The sequence below is a fragment of the Micropterus dolomieu genome, linkage group LG19 (assembly GCF_021292245.1).
Source record: "Micropterus dolomieu isolate WLL.071019.BEF.003 ecotype Adirondacks linkage group LG19, ASM2129224v1, whole genome shotgun sequence".
In the NCBI taxonomy this organism is placed as follows: domain Eukaryota; kingdom Metazoa; phylum Chordata; class Actinopteri; order Centrarchiformes; family Centrarchidae; genus Micropterus; species Micropterus dolomieu.
The window spans coordinates 14,264,464-14,284,403 of record NC_060168.1 but is presented as its reverse complement, the minus strand read 5'-3'; the positions used below and the strand labels follow the sequence as shown (position 1 = coordinate 14,284,403).

General features: G+C 43.5%; 3 protein-coding genes across 4 annotated transcripts; all 3 read right to left on the bottom strand.

Annotated features, from left to right (window-relative positions):
- Positions 1–1,774, bottom strand: LOC123957356 (pre-mRNA-splicing factor SLU7-like). The gene is made up of 4 exons (XM_046030072.1): positions 1,614–1,774; positions 1,270–1,438; positions 361–514; positions 1–272 (listed from the first exon to the last, which is right to left on the bottom strand). The coding sequence occupies exons 2-4, from the start codon at positions 1,428–1,430 to the stop codon at positions 171–173; spliced, it is 417 nt and encodes a 138-aa protein (XP_045886028.1). The 5' UTR covers positions 1,431–1,438; positions 1,614–1,774; the 3' UTR covers positions 1–170.
- Positions 1,775–2,941: 1,167 nt separating this feature from the next.
- Positions 2,942–17,309, bottom strand: nsd1a (nuclear receptor binding SET domain protein 1a). 2 transcript variants are annotated; one of them, XM_046030061.1, is made up of 23 exons: positions 17,172–17,309; positions 14,608–15,479; positions 13,855–13,996; positions 13,525–13,697; positions 11,585–13,445; positions 11,299–11,423; positions 10,461–10,692; positions 10,247–10,350; positions 10,064–10,123; positions 9,730–9,954; positions 9,512–9,604; positions 9,261–9,384; positions 8,945–9,145; positions 8,127–8,306; positions 7,314–7,470; positions 7,004–7,209; positions 6,787–6,899; positions 6,403–6,672; positions 6,186–6,302; positions 5,922–6,063; positions 5,682–5,788; positions 5,358–5,550; positions 2,942–4,282 (listed from the first exon to the last, which is right to left on the bottom strand). In XM_046030061.1, the coding sequence occupies exons 2-23, from the start codon at positions 15,460–15,462 to the stop codon at positions 3,474–3,476; spliced, it is 6,489 nt and encodes a 2,162-aa protein (XP_045886017.1). In that variant the 5' UTR covers positions 15,463–15,479; positions 17,172–17,309; the 3' UTR covers positions 2,942–3,473. The 2 variants fall into 2 exon arrangements, with proteins under 2 accessions (XP_045886017.1, XP_045886016.1); XM_046030060.1 differs by lacking the exon at positions 17,172–17,309 and adding an exon at positions 16,067–16,799.
- Positions 17,310–17,495: 186 nt separating this feature from the next.
- Positions 17,496–19,788, bottom strand: si:ch1073-44g3.1 (uncharacterized protein LOC797133 homolog). The gene is made up of 2 exons (XM_046030069.1): positions 19,539–19,788; positions 17,496–19,015 (listed from the first exon to the last, which is right to left on the bottom strand). The coding sequence occupies exon 2, from the start codon at positions 19,010–19,012 to the stop codon at positions 18,344–18,346; it is 669 nt and encodes a 222-aa protein (XP_045886025.1). The 5' UTR covers positions 19,013–19,015; positions 19,539–19,788; the 3' UTR covers positions 17,496–18,343.
- Positions 19,789–19,940: the final 152 nt, after the last annotated feature.

The window sequence follows — 19,940 nt, the reverse complement described above, 5'->3', positions numbered from 1 at the left end:
ATTTATTTTTTATTAAAAAGGAGTGTATTTTGAAGTTCATGGGATTCATTGTGTTGTTTTTACCGAGGTATCAAATTTGGTATAGAGAATCTTGGAATTTCACTGGAATTGGTATGGGCCATTTAATTTCTGTTATCGTGACATCCCTAGAAGTGAGAGAAAATTCATCTCTATGGAAAGATCTGTTTTACCTCCAAGCAGTCCTTCTTCTTGTGTGTCAACGCACCACAGTTTTCACAGGCTCCCTTACGAAATTTAGTGGTGACAGTATTCTGTTTGGAGAGAAAAAAACACTGCACTATTAACTTGAAAATTCATTTGTAATGGCTCTATGAAACTACCTCATCGATTCACCCTCACCTCTTGCACTCCTCTCTTGTACCACTCTCCAATGGTTGAGTACTGCTTCTGACATTCAGACTGTGGTCTCTGATGCTTTAGTGTGGGCCTTTTGGATGGGTCAACATACCATGGCACTGATGAAATGTACTGTGGGATGTGAGGGTTAATGTCCCTGGAAGAGAAAGGAAGCAGCACAAGTGGTTCATATTAATGTTACAACAGCACCTTCATTATAAAGATGGCAATTAAGAAATAAACAGCAACGATTTTACAAATGAAGATCAGTTATCTTGTCATGAAGAGTTCAACTCAGGAAGTACGATAGAGATGAGAAAGATTCATGTTTACACATAAACTCAAGATGGCTAACTGATCAAATACACTGCTCATTGAAAATATAGATCCATTACATTTGGGTGTAATTCCCTGGAAGAATGGACTTTGGATGGTGATGGGTCCATGTATGTTTTGTTTACCAAACATCTGAGTTTCCTAAATCATAATTATCACCTGGATGTTGATGTGAATGCTTTTTACAAGTCAGAAGCTGTAATTACAATAAATCTCATGAGATGATGAGATGAGATGAATGTGTCATTCACCAGGTAGGGAAGACCTAATGAAAGATGCTATTGACTGAAATGCTGTATCCAGTACTTGAGGAGTTAAGTCAGAGTATCCCGACCTCGGCTACATTGATGTTGTTCACTGCTCTTTTTAAAGACCGTCTCTCACAAGTCCTCCAACTTTAAATAAGTGCAATACTATATCGCTAGAGTTTGATTTTGAGAAATTGTTTAACATCACTGGCCTCTGCTAATTAGACCTTTAAAACCTCCAGATATGAACAGGTTGCGAGCTCAACTGGAGCATTTCTTCAGCTAACGTTACTCCGAGGACCCACTCTCTGCACAGACATAAACTCACTTGCCCTCCTCGTCCACCTCAGCTGGAGCGTTTCCGAGCTTCCTCTGCTCCTCCAGCTCCTTCTTCTTCCTCCAGTCCTCCCTGGTCATCTTCTTGGGCTCATCCAGGCCCACGATCCCCTCCTGGCTAACGCCAACATTGGCGTCAGGCTGCTCGGTCATGACTGAACCTGCCACAAGGAATATACCTCATTGAGCTCTCAATGCGGCCGAGTAACGCGAAACAGACGCTATCGTCACTTTAACGTTAAGTTAGCTCACCTTGCTGTTTACCAGCTTAGTGACTTCAACGTGGAAAAAAGTATTTTACCTTGTATAAACTGATTTAATAAATAACTTGGTTACCTTAGTGAGATCCAACAAATACCACAGCGGTTAATATTTCCCTTGTAGAAACGATAATTTCCTCTGTATCTAGCTCTGAGTTTGCGCTCGTCCGTTGTGTTTTCACCTAACACACGACCGTCGCCATTTTACATCCACTACAGCTACGTCACGTCCTTTCTGTCTCCGTGGTGTTCAATTCACCGACGTGACGTCCCTGCTGGACAGAGCGGCACCTAGCGGACACAGCTGTTTGCACTACATGCCGAGATGTACCACCTCAACGCAAAGACACCACTGTTCACGATTACTTATCCAAGCAGTGTTTTTCCTTTCTGTGTGGTACATGGCAGATGTTGTTATGCTTATCACAACACTTCTAAATATCTATATGTAAATTATGCTCCGTTCACACCATTAAATTGTGTAGGCAAGCACACTTTGCCCTGCTGGATTAGCAACAATGCAATTAATTGAAACTTAATTTGGGGATATGCAATACCAAAGCACAATATCAAATGATTTAAGGGCTCTAAAGTAGGTCATTTTTATCAGTTAATACTGACACCAATTCTTGAGGGCATCTGACCATATCTTTTTTTTCTTTTTACATTTTGTGCTTTGAAAGTGTGAGGAACAAAGCTTCATTTGGCCATGACCGATACATAGAAGTGAAATTACAGCAACTCTATCCAAATGGCATATTATTATCATCCTCTTCTTCTTTATTTCCTTCATTAACAATTCCCCCCGACTTGGTAAATCTCACTTTGAGTTTTGTATGATTTGCAAGGAAATCGGCAGAAAATTCATTGTAGCTATGTAATGTACTAGGAAATTATTAATACAAACATCATTTTCAAGTGGTAAAACAATTAAATAGGTTATAGGAAGCACGATTAGCACCAAAAACTTGCAGAAGTACAACTTGCTATTTTTCTCTCCTTATCTCCTGACTTCTGATACGGTTTGTTTCTTTATTTTATTATTATCATATATGTAGATGTTAGGTTGCAGCAGCTAACTGAAATAAAGCCTTGTGATATATTGCCTCAACTTTTTCAGACAATATTTCTTATGCCAGATGTGACTGTAAGGTAACGAAATACTTGATACCAAGTGAATACGTACTTTAATTTTATTTTCTAACTCAGTGAATGGGACAGCAGTGATGGATGCAAAACAAATTTTAGTTTATATCTGTGATGCATTTAGAGATTGTAGAACATCACAACATTACTTTAGTTCTCTATGCCTCCGATCCTGAGCTCTGACCTACCTGTTTGGAGGGGGGAAAAAGGATGAATTAATAGAAAGAACAGACTGTTTTTGTAGTGAGATGGATCATCTAAAGCCTCAATGACGCCAGTGCGTTTATTGTTGCGTTACTCAGAAGCACCAAGCAGGTGTTGTGCTTAACTGTAACATGGACCAGTGAGAACACCATTTTGATCACTCTTGTAATTAGAAAGACAAGGTCAAGACAGTAACAACAACATAAGATGGCGTTATGATGACAGTTTGGTCAGGCGAAACCTCTCACCTTTTTCTTATATTCCAAACATTAAAAAAGGCCAAAAAATGTAAACAATGTTGAGAGAATAAACAAAAGAACATAACAGCACCAGACACAAATAAACCTATCGACAGAAGTATAAAGAGACGGACTGAATCAGTCCTTGAGCCTTAGCACCAGTACACATCCCCACTGTCAGTCCGGCAGTCTGGGGATGAGAAGGCAACGTGGTACCAAAGCGAAGGCAGTGTCGCGTTCAAGTAGGTACCAAAGTATCAAACTCTTAGTCTTTTCTAACTTTTTAGTCCTTTGAATGCCTGTTGAGAGTTTTTGCTGAGAAGTTATAAAGGAATGGATAGACCGAGTCACTTGTCATCGTCCTCCACCCTCCCCCACTCCTCCGAGTCCTCCCCCTCCACCTCTCCATCATCAGCATCTTCGTCCACATAATCACCCCAAGTATCATACACATTCCCTCCTTCGTCCTCCTCTTCGTCACCGTCGTGTTCCTCGGGCTGGTCACCTCCATACAGCGGCTCATCCTCCTCATCTTCAACTATCTCCATCTCCTCCATGTCATCCTCTTCCTCCTCTGCTTCTTCGTCGTCGTCATCGTCGTCGTCATCATCATCGTCATCGTCTTCCATGTCTTCTTCCACGTCTTCCACCTCTAACCCACACACCTCCCCGTCCTCCACCTCACCGTCCTCTCGCTCGTCCCTGGAGGACGTAGGAGTGGAAAACGCGTTCCCTTCCGTCCCGTCTGTGGCGTAAGACCTGCTGGAAGGGACGAAGCTCGAGGTAGCAGTTTTTGTGTTTATATAGAGACGAGGAGGAGGACCCTGCCCAGCTGTTGCAGCCTGGCCAGCAGAGGAAGCGATGGGAGCGGAGCTGGTTTTTCTGGAGTCTGGGACCAGCGAGTGTGAGACAGGTACAGCCATGGCCCCGGGCCTCACGGAGGTCATGTTGGGCACGTACTCACGAATCTCCCCCGGCTCCAGCGGGTCAGGTCCACAGGGGTCGTGTTCACTGCAGGACAGCTTGCCGTCCAGCTTGGAGATAAAGAGCATGCCTTCACGATGCTCCTTACAGTAAGAGCTGGGGCACATCTCACAGAACGAAGCTGCCTCTTTACCGCAGACGTCACACTGGTGCCATGGACACTCCCATCGCCCTGGACACAAGATCACCATTATTACTAAGTTAAGAAAAAATATTTTAGGCTGAAGGCTCCAATAATAAATTTTTTTTAATAACAAATCAATTGTTTTTAGAGCGACAGCTCCGTCTTATGTCACTGCTCATAGAGGTCAAAATATCCTTAAAAAGTCACCCAACTGGCTGAGAGATTGAAAATACATTCAATCTTTAGAAATGATATGTTATCAAAGATAAATCTGGGGCCTGTACTACAAGGCAAGTTCAACATACCCAGGATATCTTTACATTATCTGGCTTAACTAACCCTAACAATCAAGATCTGGATAAGCGGTACCCCGAAGCTGGTTATCAACTCGGTATGTCAACCCAGGGTTTCCCAATCCAGCCGTGAGCGTGTTCACATAAAAGAGGCGGTGTTAGCAGCTGATGACCAATCGCAGACATGAACAAGTCCACTGTCAGCAGAGCGTCATATTTCACAAACGAAGAGCAAACTGTATACTACAATACTACAGAAATAGGCTATGACATGGTCTAAGTAGCACGGGTGCAGCAGACACATGCTGGGAGACGCAGACAGTGTGAACGCCTACATGAACAGGCGTCTATAATAGGCTAATGCGTTGATTTGATGCGTTCTTATGATCTGTATGAAAATATCACCCTTATTCTTTCAGCTCAGCTGTGTGTCGGCATTAAAAGACTCGGGCACTGAATAAATAAATGGTTGTTCCACCTCACTTTAAAGAAGTTCTGGTCACTTCAAAAATGAGATTAATTTATTTAACACACTCTAAAGTTTTCCTAACATTGTTCTAAATAAAACTTCATAAAGCAATGAAACGAAAGATCCATTAATGCCATAAAATGTGCTCAAATAGTGGTGGAAAAACTGAATCTCAACATTTAGGTTACTGAAAACTCACCTCATTACCTGCGCCCACATCGCAAAAGGTGGGGCGGAACATGACCAGTCTCTGTGATAGCCTATAAGATAGCTACTAACCTAAAATAAATAGCCTACATTCATATTAAAATTGATTTCAATATCCCTACCAAACTGCTCATAATATTCAGCCTCTACTTGCCTGCAGGCCTCTTGGCCAGGTTGAGACAGTCAGCGTGATAGACCTTCGGGCAACCCGGCTTCTTACAGGACACTATCTGGCCCCCATCACCACAGCTGAAGCACTCATCTTCCCTCTCCTTAGTCACTTCTTGCTTGGTCTTCTTCTTCCTCCTCCCTTCCTTTAGTTTCAGTTTCTCAGCTGGCGGCTGGTTCTGAGCAAGGAAAAGACAGGTTACAAGGCAGCTATTCTTCGAAGTACATTTAGTCAAGGGCAGCAAAAGGATAATCTTAAGGGGGAAAGTGTGCTTGCTTGCGCTGAAACTCTTCAAATGTAAGCTTTTACCTTCGGCCGGACACCCAGGAAACCGCTGCAGTTGGGTGCTCCACATTTACAGGCAGTTTTACCATTGCCAAGACACTCAAGGTTGTAGTTGAACTTCAGCTCCTCCCCTGTAGTATACGGTGTATTAGATCTATGCTGCGCTCCGATGTGTAGTTTATTAAACTACACATTAAATTAATGAAATAATCTGCATTAATCCAACACAAAACACCAAAATGAGAAGTAGGTGGTCACTCAAACCTTTTGGGATGTCTTGTAGAGCAAAGAGCCCCACCCTGGTGTCCCCGTTCACAGTCCACTTCTGAGTCTCACAGTTTGGTTGGCAACTGTGGTTCATGAAGCGAGCCTGGTTCCCTTTTGGCCCGGCATCAATGATCCGGTCCTGCAATAGGAAAATACAAACTGGTTTGCACCAAGCACTCGCCTACATTACTAATCAAGTAGTGTTGCTAAGCTGTATCATACACAGAGTATTGTGTTTGTGGTCATCAGGCTCAGAATCACCTTGTCCAGTGTAAGCATGTAGAAGTTACAGATGTCGTTCTCCTGGGCGTGTTTGATCCTGGCTCGGCATTCCTCTTCATCGATCACCTCCCCGACATATTCACTCACAAAGGCTCCCTGAGAAGCAACAGAAACAGGACCAGAGAGATTATCCATAACAGAGCGAGATTAATGAGAGCATTACAGTCACACACACACACGATTTCTTCTAACATACCTTCTTGATGTCCGACACGCCACGTAAACCCCAGCCGCAGGACAGCGTCCTGTAAATCTCCACAGGTGTGTACTGGCGCTTTGTGAAGGCCTGGTTCTGACATCGCTCCCCTGCCGCACACACCTGAGGGTGGCACTCGTACATCAGCATGCGATTAATGCACTCGGAGTCGATGCCGCACGGGTTCTCGTCAGACGCCTTACAGTTACAACGTGGGATCTCTGATAGGTCAGCAGTAATAATCTGCACCTTCCCAATTGGCCGGTTTACCTAATAGATAGAGACAGGAACAAATTTTTTATTTTTTTTTTACTGTACATCTCAGTGAGCTGTTCTTTAGTCAGGCTAGAATAGCACAAATGAGTATGTGGTGACACGCAGTACCTTAATGTGCCTGTATGGAGGAGGTTTCTTGTCATTCTTTCTGTCCTCCTGAAGCTGCTTCATCTCCTTTTCTGCCTGGAGCTCTCTGAACCGCTCTGCTGCTTCAGTCAGGGCTACAAAGACAAAGCATGATCTTTACTCAAACAATTTTTTAAAGTAGGAACATATCTTAAACACAATAAATACACAAATACAATGAATGAACACAATTGCATACCCTTTTTGTACACTGCATCTGCACCCTTTCCCATTTTTTCTATGTTGTGGGTGTCACCCTCCATGTAGGGGAAGACTCTGGCCTGGTAGGTCCACACAAAATCCTTTGAGCCAAAGAATTGTACTGGGAACTCTCCCACCTCATGTTTCATCCTCAAGATGTTATTTGGAACATCTCTGGTAAGACAGACTTCTGCAGGCCACCATCTAAATAGTACGACCAGGTTTCACAAACACAAATACGGGCACGTATTTATATAGCCAAGCTCAGAGCCACTGTATGTACGGGGCAGGCAATGCTGAGCCCTTACCTGTAACGACCCCATTTGACCCAGAGAATGTCCTTAATACGAGGCTTCTTTCCAGCTTTGCAGTCATTGCAGAACCAGCTGCCCTGAGGCATCTCCATATTCAAACATTCCTGATGGAAAGCAGCAGGGCAGGCTTCACAGCACAGCAGACTTCCGCCTACAAAATCACAGCCAAACACAACGATTAGGTTATTTTCATTAATTTATTGCTTATCGTTTGTTATTGATTTGTCTATAAAAATGTTCAAAATTATGACAAGTGGCCGTCAAACATTAACAGAGGCCAAAGTGCCATCTTAAAATTGATTATTTCTTCTGACTAATACTCTAAACACCTGAAGGTATTTGGATTTTCGACAATAAGAAACATTTGTTGAAGTAACCAGAAAATAAATGCTAAACAATCTATTAGCAAAAAATGTCAGTGTCAGCTGCTGATCCACTAACTGAATACAAAACAGTGACAATGAAGACAATACCATAAGGAGATAAGGCAGTGCATTCAAACTCCAATTTTCATCATCTGCGTTAGTAACTAGGGTGCTAAACTCTGTTTACATGTGGCAACGCAAAGCTTGGGTTGCCTGGCCTTATAAGATCCTGGGGTTCAGAGACAGTTTTGTGTATGGTAAGACAAATCGAGAGAAAAGCAATTTTTACAGATAAAAAAAGAGAAGTATTTAATTGGAAAATAGGATCAGTAATTAAATTAAATTTACAACACAATGCACTCTCCAGAAGAAAGACACAGTGCATTTCCCAAAGCAGCCACATCTGAAACATGGAGACAGGAAAATTTGTATTAAGACTTACCTTCAGAGCAGACAAAGCACCAGCTCACGTTGATGTGTTCGTGGTTCTTGCAGCCCTTGCGGGGAGTGAAGTGGTTTGGGCAGAGGAAACTGTTGTTTGCCAGCACCAAGCTGCCTGCTGCCATACAGTTGTCATTGGCATGATAGGCCACAGGGCAGCGCAAGCATCGAGCCAACCGACCTATGATGAAAATACAGAAGAGCAAAGACAGCTTAATCCATGCATTTCTGGTCAGGACGCTTTGTGATAATACACTGGCGACACACATTGCTCTCAGTCAACTGACTGCTTTATGGAGCTCTTCAAATGCACTTCCACCTTGATTGACACAAATTAACTAAGTTTTTATAGAATTATCAAAAGAGATGGTTCCACAAAGCACAACACAGCAGTCATTTGAGTGTGGCAAGTTTCACCAGTGCCTAGGGTTCTTCATAGTTTTGGGTTTATTGAGCCAAAATCCATATCAACACACATCAAGAAACATTAAGGATCTTCTCTGGCATTTTTGCTCATGTGTCATTAGAAACTGTACCAGTAGCCTAAGAGTTATCACTTACAGCCACTAGATCAGGTATACCTCTATTTATTCAAACAGCTCATTGCTCCAGACAGTGAGTCTGTCAGTTTAATCACCAAAACAAATCCTGCTATCTCCGCTCAAGAACCTCAAAGCCCTTTACTGATGAGTTTGGTGTGCAAATAACAAAAAATGAAACTCCTTCCACTCATGTCAGATTAGGACAATGAGCTGAAGCCAAGTGGCACGTGACGTAGTGATAGCAGGTTTAAATTCACAAGCAAAGGACGGCGCTTACCTTTAGAGCTGCAGATGTTGAGTGGGTTGCTGATGTGGCAAGACAGACACACATGCAGAGGGCAGCGGAAGCCTTTGTTATGTGGCTGGGTAGCTGAGTATGCCAGTATACAGTCGGCATGGTAGAACTTCCCACACAGTGGTATCATGCATCGCTTTACCCCATTGCCAGACTTCTTACACACAAAGCATGTGTGGACACCTGAAAGCACAAAATAAGTACAATTACATATTTCTTAAATCAAGTATGTAAGGACACACATTTACAGTAATCAGCAACAGATTTCAGCCCTGTGTCAGACACAAGGTGCACGCACCACTGTTGCATTCACGACAGAGGAATTTTCCCTTGGGAGCCACTGACAAGCCAATACACTGCGGGTGAAAGGCTCCATAACAGTGGCCATCACACACCAGCAGGTCTCCTGTCCTCTCACACACCTGCAGAAACATAGACACATATACACATGATGAAACATGGTAATGATCCAGGCGTTTACACATAATGTGTGCCAGAAACCAAACCTTTCAAAGCTAAAAATAAATACTTTCTGGTAGATTATCTCACCTGGCAGACATTCTCCTTTAAGGATGTAGGTCCTATTTTCCCTTTTACATCCCCATGGGAAGACAAGCTGTCATTCAAACCAGCAGAGAGCACCTACAGAGATGAAGAAAGAGATATTGTCACTCAAGCACACTGTTATCCGCATGGAATGCTGTAGCTTATTTTCCTCTTTGATGGATGACCAATCACTTAGTAGAGGAACAATACAACATGCACACCTCAGGTTTGGGAGTTAGTGTTCCAGTGTCTACATTTTGTTTCTCCTCAGTGCTGGAGGCATCTATCTCTACCTCCTCCTTCGGAGTCTTAGACCCTCGGGGACTGGGAGGCCTGTTTGGAGTGAGGGCCCCGAGGAGATCGTTGCTTTCTGAGTGCTGGGAGGCAGCAGCAGCAGGGGGAGCGGGTGTGCTGGCTACAGGCTTCTCTTTCTTTACAGAAACAACCTGTCCAATATGAGATTTCATTGTGTTTAGGACGGTTATTGTGATGATGATACTCCAGCATCACATTGTTTGGTGGGATATGGAGATAGTGATTGTGCTTTTGAAATACCTTAGATTTCTTGACTAAAACTTTCACCTCTGAAGAAATTCCGGTGTGTCGCTTTGGTTCCTAGAAAACAAACAAGACACACTGAACATCTCTGATGGTAGTCCAAAACACTAAGTGGGCTGTTTTTGTCCTCCCTCACAAAGATAGCTGGCTAGTATGCCTCCCAACCGAGTCCCAGAATACCTTCTTCTTTGTAGGAGCAACAGACAGTTCTTCTATGGTACACTCCAGCACCTTGTGCGACAGCTTCCTTGGCCTCTTTCTTTCTTGAACTAATAACCCTGCGTCTAAAGTAAAAAATAACACAAAAATGTATTATCTATTCTGATGGAAAAATAACAACTCTGGCACAAATCATACTGCAAGATCATGTACTAAACATAATGTTCAGATTTACCAGATTCAGGAGGTAGATCTGTTTCGTCTGCTGTCTGTCTGTCATGGGAGGGTTGTGTTGTGGCTGGAGACACTGAGGGTGCTACAGGAGAAAGCTCATCCTGAGATGGACTCTCTTCCAGGCCTGACGGACCCTCTGTGGGCTCTACAGGAGACGAGGCTGAGGGCGAGGCTGAGGTATTTATTCCCGGTGTGGTGCTGAGATCACGGAGCGCTGTCATCCCTGATGTCTGCTGTGTACACACATGCAAACGAAGCACCATTGGAGTACATCAAATATGTAATTTCAACTACATACACAGGCTGTGTTTACCTGTGTTGGGTCATAACATGTTACCAGCTGCAGATTAACATGTTCCAATGGTATTTTATGTTTTCCAGAGATGAAAAGTCTGTCTAGACGGTATTTGTAATGGTAGACTTAGCGAAAACACCATAACTGATGGAACGTTACAACTATTTGAACAGACAAATTTTGAATGGTGGGATGAATATGGTGTTCAATTATAACAATTACTTAGCTTATTTCCATTAGAAGTAGATTAGTAATAATAGATTATTTATGTTTACAGAGAAGGGCAATTGAGATGACCGACAGTATCTGTCCTTTTGAAATGGGTTGTAAAGCTTCCCTGGAAACACATACTTTACTGTGGGATGCTCAGCAAAAGTTAAGGTGTATGTACAGATGCTACATGATAAAATACTGTAAGAGCATTCGCTCCTGGATATTTAATATCTTTAACAGAGAATTTTGAAGAATCGAGTCAATAAAAGATACTTCATCAGTTATTGTTGTGTACTTTCACTGGTATTGTCTGAAAATGAAAACAACTTACCATTTTGGAAGATTCTGAGGTGTGTTTCTTTGATTTCTTTTTTGGAACAAATATTTGTTCATACTCCTCTCTTGACTCCAGGAGCCTTTTAGTTGGTTTCCGGAGACGTTTGTTCTCTGAAAGTCCTGCGTAAATACACATAAAACGCATTTACACTTTTGTGCCACAGTAGATCCCAGAGCCCTCTTGCAGAATAAGTGCCTCAACACCACAAATATACAGCTCTAATGCTTTCTTATTTTATCATCTCAACGGATAAACTTAACATCTGCAATCTGTGTCTTACCGGCTGTGCTGCCTGTCTCTGAAAACTGTGAGTCATTCTCCTCCTCAACTCCCAGATCAAGATCTGGCGGCGCTCTCATGGTGTAAGACCCGTTCATCTCAGTAGACACCTCACTCGTAACTTCACCTTTATTCTGAGCAGCCTCCTCAACCAACTGCCAGCGCTTCTTTGGAGCCACTGCGGATCCCGAGTTCTTATCGAGGTAGCTGGCTGCTGAGGGAACAGCAGCGACGGGAGGACGAGACCCAGGATCAGCTAAGTCAGCGTGGCCACTAACAAACTCCCTGCCATAAGCCAAGTCAGCCAGGTCCGAAGAGAGGCCAGGTATGCTGAGTTTCAGCTTGGCAGGTAGTCGTTGTTTTCGACGCTGCTTGTCTGCGTTCCCAATCTGTGAGTAAACAGGAAAGTCTTCACAATGATAAGTGTCAGCGGTCATGATAGGTTTAGTCCTATTCTTGGTTTTCACTGCTCTGTTTTGGGGTGTTGTGGATTTCCCTGACTGTCCATTTTCTGTTTTGATCCCTTGAGCGAAACCATCACAAGAACCCTTCAGCGGGTCTCCTCCTGTAGAAGTAGGGATTACCAAGGGTTCCTCCTTGATTAGGACCGGTGGTGGCGGGAGATTCAGGGGTTTACCTTCTTTTTCTCTGGTATCATGCAGGTCTTTAAGTAGCATCAGGAAGGTACTGAATTTATAATTAGAATCTGGCCGAAATACAGTCAACTCAGAGTCACTGCTGTCTTCCTTCACAAGAGATTTAAACGTTAGTTCCTTGGCATCCTGGAAAGCATCCATTGGAGACAGAGATGAGGATGGGGAAGAAGATGATGAGAGATCTGGGATAATATTTTCTGTCTTGATCTTAACAGGTTGCACAGAGGGTACACTTGAGCTTACACACTTAGACTTTATCAGTGAGCCATTACGAATGTTTTTCTTATCAGGCTTCCTTGCGCGCCTTTTTGGAGAACTGTGATCTGTAAAAGATGATGCATTGCTGGGCGATTCCCGGTCTGGAGACATTTCAGTTTTGATGGGCGTATTAGTCGGTGTGTTCACAGGACAATTATCAGCGTGGGCATCTGCTGAGGTTTGGCTTGAGGCCAGTGCATCTTTGAGATCTGTCTCTTCCTCTGCTTTCAGAGCCCTCGTCATCAGACGACTGCTGGCTGGAAGATTCATAGAGTGCTTTTCAGTTGAACTGTGTGGCATTTCATTACAGGTGCCAAAACTCTGCTCAGAGTTTGATTCTTTAGATGTCAACTTATTTGTTAAAATGCTTGAGGAATCACAGGAATCTGCTGAGCAGCTTACTTTTTCACTTAACTTTGTTTTAGCTTTTGTTGAACCCTGTTCTTTTTGGACCAATCTGTCTATATCCTGTATTGGAGACATTGCTGTGCGTTTAGGACGATGCAGCATTGGAACTGTATCCAGGTCTGCATAAGGTGAGTCCTTTGGCTCTTGTTTCAGTGCACAAGTTCTAGTATGAAACTGATCCACCATGTTTGTGATAGTAGATGATTCCATTGATCCACCAACTATATGTCCAAATATGTCTGACAAACATTTCTTTTTCTTCTTACAAGCTTTGCTTTTGCTGGATTGAACTGCAGCAGAGTTTTTGATGAGACAGGGCTCATTTCCGTTGGGGGCCATATTGGGTGATGGAGGTCGACCAGTGTCCACAGAGACAGAGGGGGCCTCCTGTGGCTTTTCAGTAGGGAGTGGGCTGGGCACACGCTCCTCTCCATTGACCGGTACTGAAAGCATGCTTTCAGTATTCCTTTGTCGATCTGGGAGCAGATACTCAGCTTCTGCCACACTGACTTTCCATGCAGTCAGTAAACTTTTGGGTATCTGCCAAGAACAGAAATAACATTCAAAATAATACGCTGTAAGATTATATGATATTTTTCCAGTCATTTCGGGAATTTACCGTATACTTGTAGTCTTTCTCCTTCTGCTTCCCTCTCCGTCTAAGCACAGGTAGGCCTTCAAACTGATGGCCTCCTTCAAAAGGAAGAATGGCATTCCCTGGGACCCAGGCACTTTCTAAAATCTCCCCAATCGTCTCCAGGAAATACATCCGACAAGGACGGGGACTGGGAACTGACACAAAATTAGATTGATGGTCAACTTATTAATTACCTTGCACACAGTATAATTCCTGTGTTCTCAGGTAAATGTTGAGTTGTGGGAAACAATTTGATAATAAAATCCATATTCAAATTAAACCCTCTCACCTTCATTATGAATGAAACCTCACCTTTCATCTTAGTGTAGGTCCCCTTATCTGGGTCACAGGTGACATGGCAGGGCCACCAGGGCCGTCTGTTGAATTTAGCCCACACCAAGTCTCCTTCCAAGTATTTCACAGCAGGAGGAGGCTTTTTCTTTGGGCTGTTGGACTAGCCACAACAATAAATACATACACAAAATACATTAATATCTAATGAAGGAAAAAAGGTGATACTGTACACCATAAAATTAGTAATCAAAATTCCTGTCAAGATAGAACTGACATTCCGAGTAATCTCTTTTGAATGATTTACTTTTGTATTCCAATCCAAATGTTTTGTGTTCATATTTTAAAACTTTTGCTCTATATCCATGGTGCAACTACTTTCTGAATGATCAATAACATTAAATTAGTATGGCATTGTCACTGTTTTTGTTCATGTTTGTGTGTACTGTACACTGTAGTTTGTGTCTGTTTTTGTTGAGCTTGTTGTCGTCCTGTTTGTTTATGCTTGTTCTGTTTATGTACAGAGTAATGTAAGACCGGAGTCAAATTCCTCCTGTGTACACACACCTGGCCGATAAAAGTGATTTTGATTACAGCTGGCATTGGGGTAAGTGGTCCAGGTAAATTAAAGTTACACCCAAGTATCATTTCGACACATGCATTCCTTTTTCCCTTCTCCACGGAAATAAGTAACCAACATGAACTTTGACAGCATTATATAGCTTTGGTTGTACGGAGGTTATAAAGTAAGCATCCCAGGTGTTTCAGACTCACATTAGAGTTGGTGCCAGCAGGTGAAATAAGTCCAGGGTCAACAGGAGAGGTAAGTTCACCATCACTGTCTGATTCCTCACCAAAGCTCCACCCATCTCGCATAGTGATTTCTGGCAGTGCGCTGGGGCTTAGTGTAGGGTTGAGTTCAGATATAGTTTTGGACATCAGATTAAAAACAGTAGGTTTGTACGTTCTTTTATCCACCCCTGAGCTACATGTGGTCTTACTGTCAGCAACGTTTAGGTTCTTACTCAACTTTGGTGAGTGGTGAAAAGGCGCTAGGTCCTCACTACTACTGTGCTCCCTCTCCTCATCCTCCTCCTTAATCTCACTGCTGTCAAACAGAGTGGACTCAAAATGCAGGAAGCCATTGGGGATGGGAGAGCAGTCCTCCAAGCTATCAGGACTGTGAGGGGCGAAGCCGTTTCTGTTCATGTCCTGCAGAGTCTCCAAAGGCTCCATGTCATCATTGCCTGGAGAAGGAGGCAGCTGGACTGACGGTGCCTCAAACTCATCATCATCGTCATCACTAATTGGGCTTGCACAGTGCAAGTGGTTCCCTGGATGGAGATCCCTCTCTATGTCAGGTCTGTTGACCACAGTGTTCAGGTCCTGCAGCCTCTTCAGCGGGCTGTAGCAGTGAGATTGGTCTGGCTGGTTGTGCCCCAGTACAGCTGGCTGTCTGAGGCTGGAGGATGGCAGTTGCACGGCTGATGGTTGGTCTGACCCACGCCTCACTATGCCACACTGGTTTCCATAGGAAGTACTCACAAGACCATTGCGGGGCCTCAGCTCTGACTGGCTTGAGCCAAACACCGAGTCTGCCCTAACAGCCGGTCTGTATGATTGATTCATGTTGTCACAGCTATATCCTGTCAAATAAAAGAAGATGCAGGTTAGATAAGGGAAATGTGCCATTTAAGTTCCTCACTGTAATCTGTAGGCCTTATTTAGCCTTGTATAGCCTACTGTACAATACAGCATAACATGCTGGCTATAAAAACATTGCGGAAATAGAGCGGCAATCTTATCGAGTCAGGCAGAAACCTATAAAGGAGCATACCAGCCACAGACTATGCGCGCACACACACTAATAAGCCGACATTGCATGGCCTCCATACTAGAGGCCGGTCGGACGGCACAAGACAAAACACAGAACACAACCGCTGGCCCGCTGCGTCTACACATTTCATTCACAAACTTATCAGAATATGGTACCGCTTTGTCTGATGGTTGTGGGTCATGACGATCGCTGACTAGTAGGCTACAGTCAGTGGAGGAGCGCTGAGGCTGTAGTAGAGGTGGTGACACTGAGCCATCACAGAAACACATTGAGTGGCTCACACAAACAAGCTACAGCCACACACCGACATAGGAAGCTACTATTAACTCACAAAAAAGGCTGATCGGGACTAAGTTCACAGCACTATCAACACGTGGAAAAACGCGATAAACTCACCATTTGGAGGTCGGTCACCGTGAAACCAACAGCGGATGTTTGATAATGTGGCACCAGGCGAGTATTTTTCTCGGTTTCTGAAAGCGGATCTGCACAATCCCAGCTGCAGCAGCACTAGTAGTAGGCCAAGGCACAGCTCTCATTCTCTGCACTTCATCGCCTCATCAGCGGCGGCCCCCTAAAAACTGTCACCTTACATACAAAATAACTAGTAAATCTCCATTACGCTGCAACATCATACAGCGGCGAAATTCAGTGTGCCTTAACCGGTCCCCTAACAGCCACAGCAGCTTATTTACTACATGATTTTTGCCTGCTGTCGAAGTGCCCCCGGTTATGTTAAAACAAGCCCAGGCTGACTGTGTTGGTGAGCCAGCAACCAATCGGCACGGCTACCCAACCCCCCCGTCTGCAGAGGGCCGTGACACTCACCCTCCAAACACACGCGCGCGCACAAACACGCACGCGTGTGCGCATGTACATCTAGGTGAAGTTTCTAAGTCAATGGTATAAAACAACAGCTATAAAAATCACAAACGAATGGTTGACCTATTTTATAAATGTGTCCCATTGTTTCTGAGCATGTTCCTACTGACTAGTGTAGGCCTGTGTGTGTCTGTGTGTAGAGCAGGGAGATCGAGAAAACAAAATGATTGCAATGCGCAAACAGCCACACGGCCTCTCCGGTCAAACCAAACTCCGTGCGCCATGTTGCCTCTCCACACAGTCCTCTGACATGAAGAAACAGGCCGCTAGGCGCTCAGGAAAACGAGAAGAAGGTGTCAGTGTGGCTGTTTAAGCGGGCACAAAAAAACGGGTTTGCTACGATTTAAAAAAAAGAAAACAGTGGTCTTCCTCCAGTTTTCCCTGAGACAACACTAATGAGGATTTGGTGCGCGTATCGTAAATCAAATGGATTCATAAACACGCAAACTTAAGAGGGCACAATGGGCTCGCCGCAGTGGGCCAGTTCTTGAAGATCAAACAAAGACCATCCATTTACATGCCGACTTTACAGCAAAGAAACTTACCTCTCTGTGCATTTAAAATAAATAAAAAACTATCAGGGTTGTTGGCTCAGATCTGTAGGTGGTTTGTCTCTAACCTTTTTGGTAAATGATCCAGTTGAAACACCAGATAGATTCGAGAAGTATCTTTTTCAGTCACCCTAATAGACCAGCTGTATAGCGTTTACATTAGAACATGACACTTTATTGGTATTTTTAACCATGTCTGCTATCACACTGTGTAAGACCACGTCTAAAAAGTATGACAACGACTGTCAGTACGCCGAAATTTCATTTAACAAGGGGTAAATAAAGGTATTCTTACAAGGTGATTACTATTGTCTGGGGACACGGGCCCCCTTGTGTCTACAGGGAGAATCACATGCTTTCGATTTGACAGGAAACAGCTCTGCACAACTGCATGGAAAAGACAATTTCTTTCTTTTATTTTGGTTTCACATACAGCACATTTGCATTTATTACATTATCCACAAAGCAATTTTTTCTGTTTAATTAAGTCATTTTCCCCTAATCAACAGCAATAACAACATACATGTAAGTCTGGAAGTGCTTATCAAGTGAGTTTGGGGACAAAAACAGGCTGTTCCAATACATACTCAAAACTATAGTCACAAAGTTCAGGAAAAAAATACTGTGTCCAAAAAGGATATTATGCATTGAGTTTGTCCAGTTTGAGCTACTTAAAAATGTATTGCAGTGTTCCCCATTTTAGGCATGATGCAGGATATCACAAAATAAAACAAATATTGAACTGGACAACACAGAAATGACAACTACACATCCACATATTTATGCTCAGGAAAATACTAATTCGATTGGCTGTTTGTACTAAAATGCAATTTTTTAAAAATGTAGAAAATGTCACAAGAACCCAGCCATATAAATATTAAAGAAGAGTAAGAGAACATGTCACAATTCAGAGGAACAAAATGCTTGAGGGGAAGAAAGATCCACGCTCTAGTGAGTTTTGAACCACAAACTTATAAATACATGTTTTACCTATACTGATTGGTGTGATTAATTCATATGCATGCATCTCTGCCAAACTGGAATAACATACTTGAAATTTGTTTATTATGAGAGGATGAAGACGATGTCAAACACTGCACATTGAGAAGTCAGTCAGAGCCATTTCTATATGACAAAAAGTCCTCGCCTAACATTTGAGAGAAATGTTTTTCAAAGCATCTTCTTGCTCATGCACTCAAATGTTTTTCTGGACTGGAGCACTGGAGAGAAATCCTCAGAGCTATTCACTGGTTTCATCCACTTTTCCACTGGGCTCACAGAGGGGTCTTTTCTCCATCATGGCATATGGAAAAGCTGGAACATCACAGCTAGTGAAGTCTAATTTCTTGGGAACACTGCAGTTGCTAAAGTCAATTTTCTTGGCGCCGTCACAACCAAACTCAAGGTTCTTGAGCCGAGCTAGACTCTTGATGCTGCCGGGGGGCCTGCCGGGGCTGACCTTATAACCTGCTGCTTTGGTGGTACCAAGGGGCCTCCCAGGACTGGTTTTGAACCCAGCAGCTCTAGTTGTACCAAGTGGACGTCCTGTACTTGTACGGTACCCAGCTGACTTTGTGGTCCCCGATGGCCTCCCTCTCCTGCCTGACTTTCCATTGCCCTTCTTCTTCTTAGACCCATCGGGCCCTGCAGCCTCACTGCCCCTGATCCTTACCGTCTGAGGCTGGAAGTCATTCTGGGTGTCTTGCATTTGACATGCCATGGCTTTGTGCATGCCCTGGGGCAAAGGGGCTAAGCCTGCAAGGGACAGCTGCAAACCAGGGGTTGTCTGAGAGGGGTAGAATTTGTTGGATTGTGAGCTACATAAATCAAAGTGGCTGGCTGGATGGCAGTCCTCTGCCAGGCCACTCATACAATAGTCACTGTTGCTACTGGTCACTTGATGCATCATCTTCTGTTGGAGTGTAGAGAAACACAAATATTAGATTGGAAAGCTTCACGTATACACGGACAAACACTAACACAAAGAAGCAATTTTGTAGCTTACCTTTTAGTTTAGTTTATTACAGATCTGGGACCATGTTCAACAATACATTCCTCTTAATAAAGGCACAGCTTTGTACCGGATTTAGCTAGGCTACGAGCTAATTTTCATCTGTAGCTGCTGGGCAGCAGTTGAAAGGAATAATAAAACAATAAAAACAGCGCTCTACAAATGGACCAACAACCTATTGATACCCACGCAGGCTTATGCGCGCGCGCGCGCACACACACACACATACACACACACACACTCTTTTAGTGAGCAAACAGGCCTTTTAGCGTTGCTACACAAACACAAGTGATGTCAAGACAAAGCGAGGTAAACTACAGTAGTAGTTTGCATTAAAAAAAGATGGCATGCATAAAACTAAACGTTAATGTTTACCCCTGAAAACGCTAAACTATTTTAAGAACGCAAAATGAGTATTTCGTACCTTATTTTTCGGTGGGTGTTGGACTGGAAAGGGTTAATTTTGAATCGCATACATTTTCCTTCTCTGGCAGCCACAACATCTTTGTGAAGACCCTGCACACACTACGCCCTGGCGTCCATCAGTGTTGTCTTGAAGCGAGACTGGGATTTCTGCTGCCTATTTCATGTTCATTTAATCCTTTAGGGCAGAGGTTTAGATGAGTGAGGCAGCCATTTTCGCCTGGAAAAAATTTAATAAAACAGGATGCGATGACCGCGCATGCGCACGTAGGCTTCCAGGAAACGCAGGAGCAGATCAGTGTCACCCAATGTGGTTCTGCCAAATTAAGACCATATTGAACAAAGAGGTATCGTAATAGCAAAACGGCAGCGTTCAGTTACAATGTAACCAAGCCTATAAATT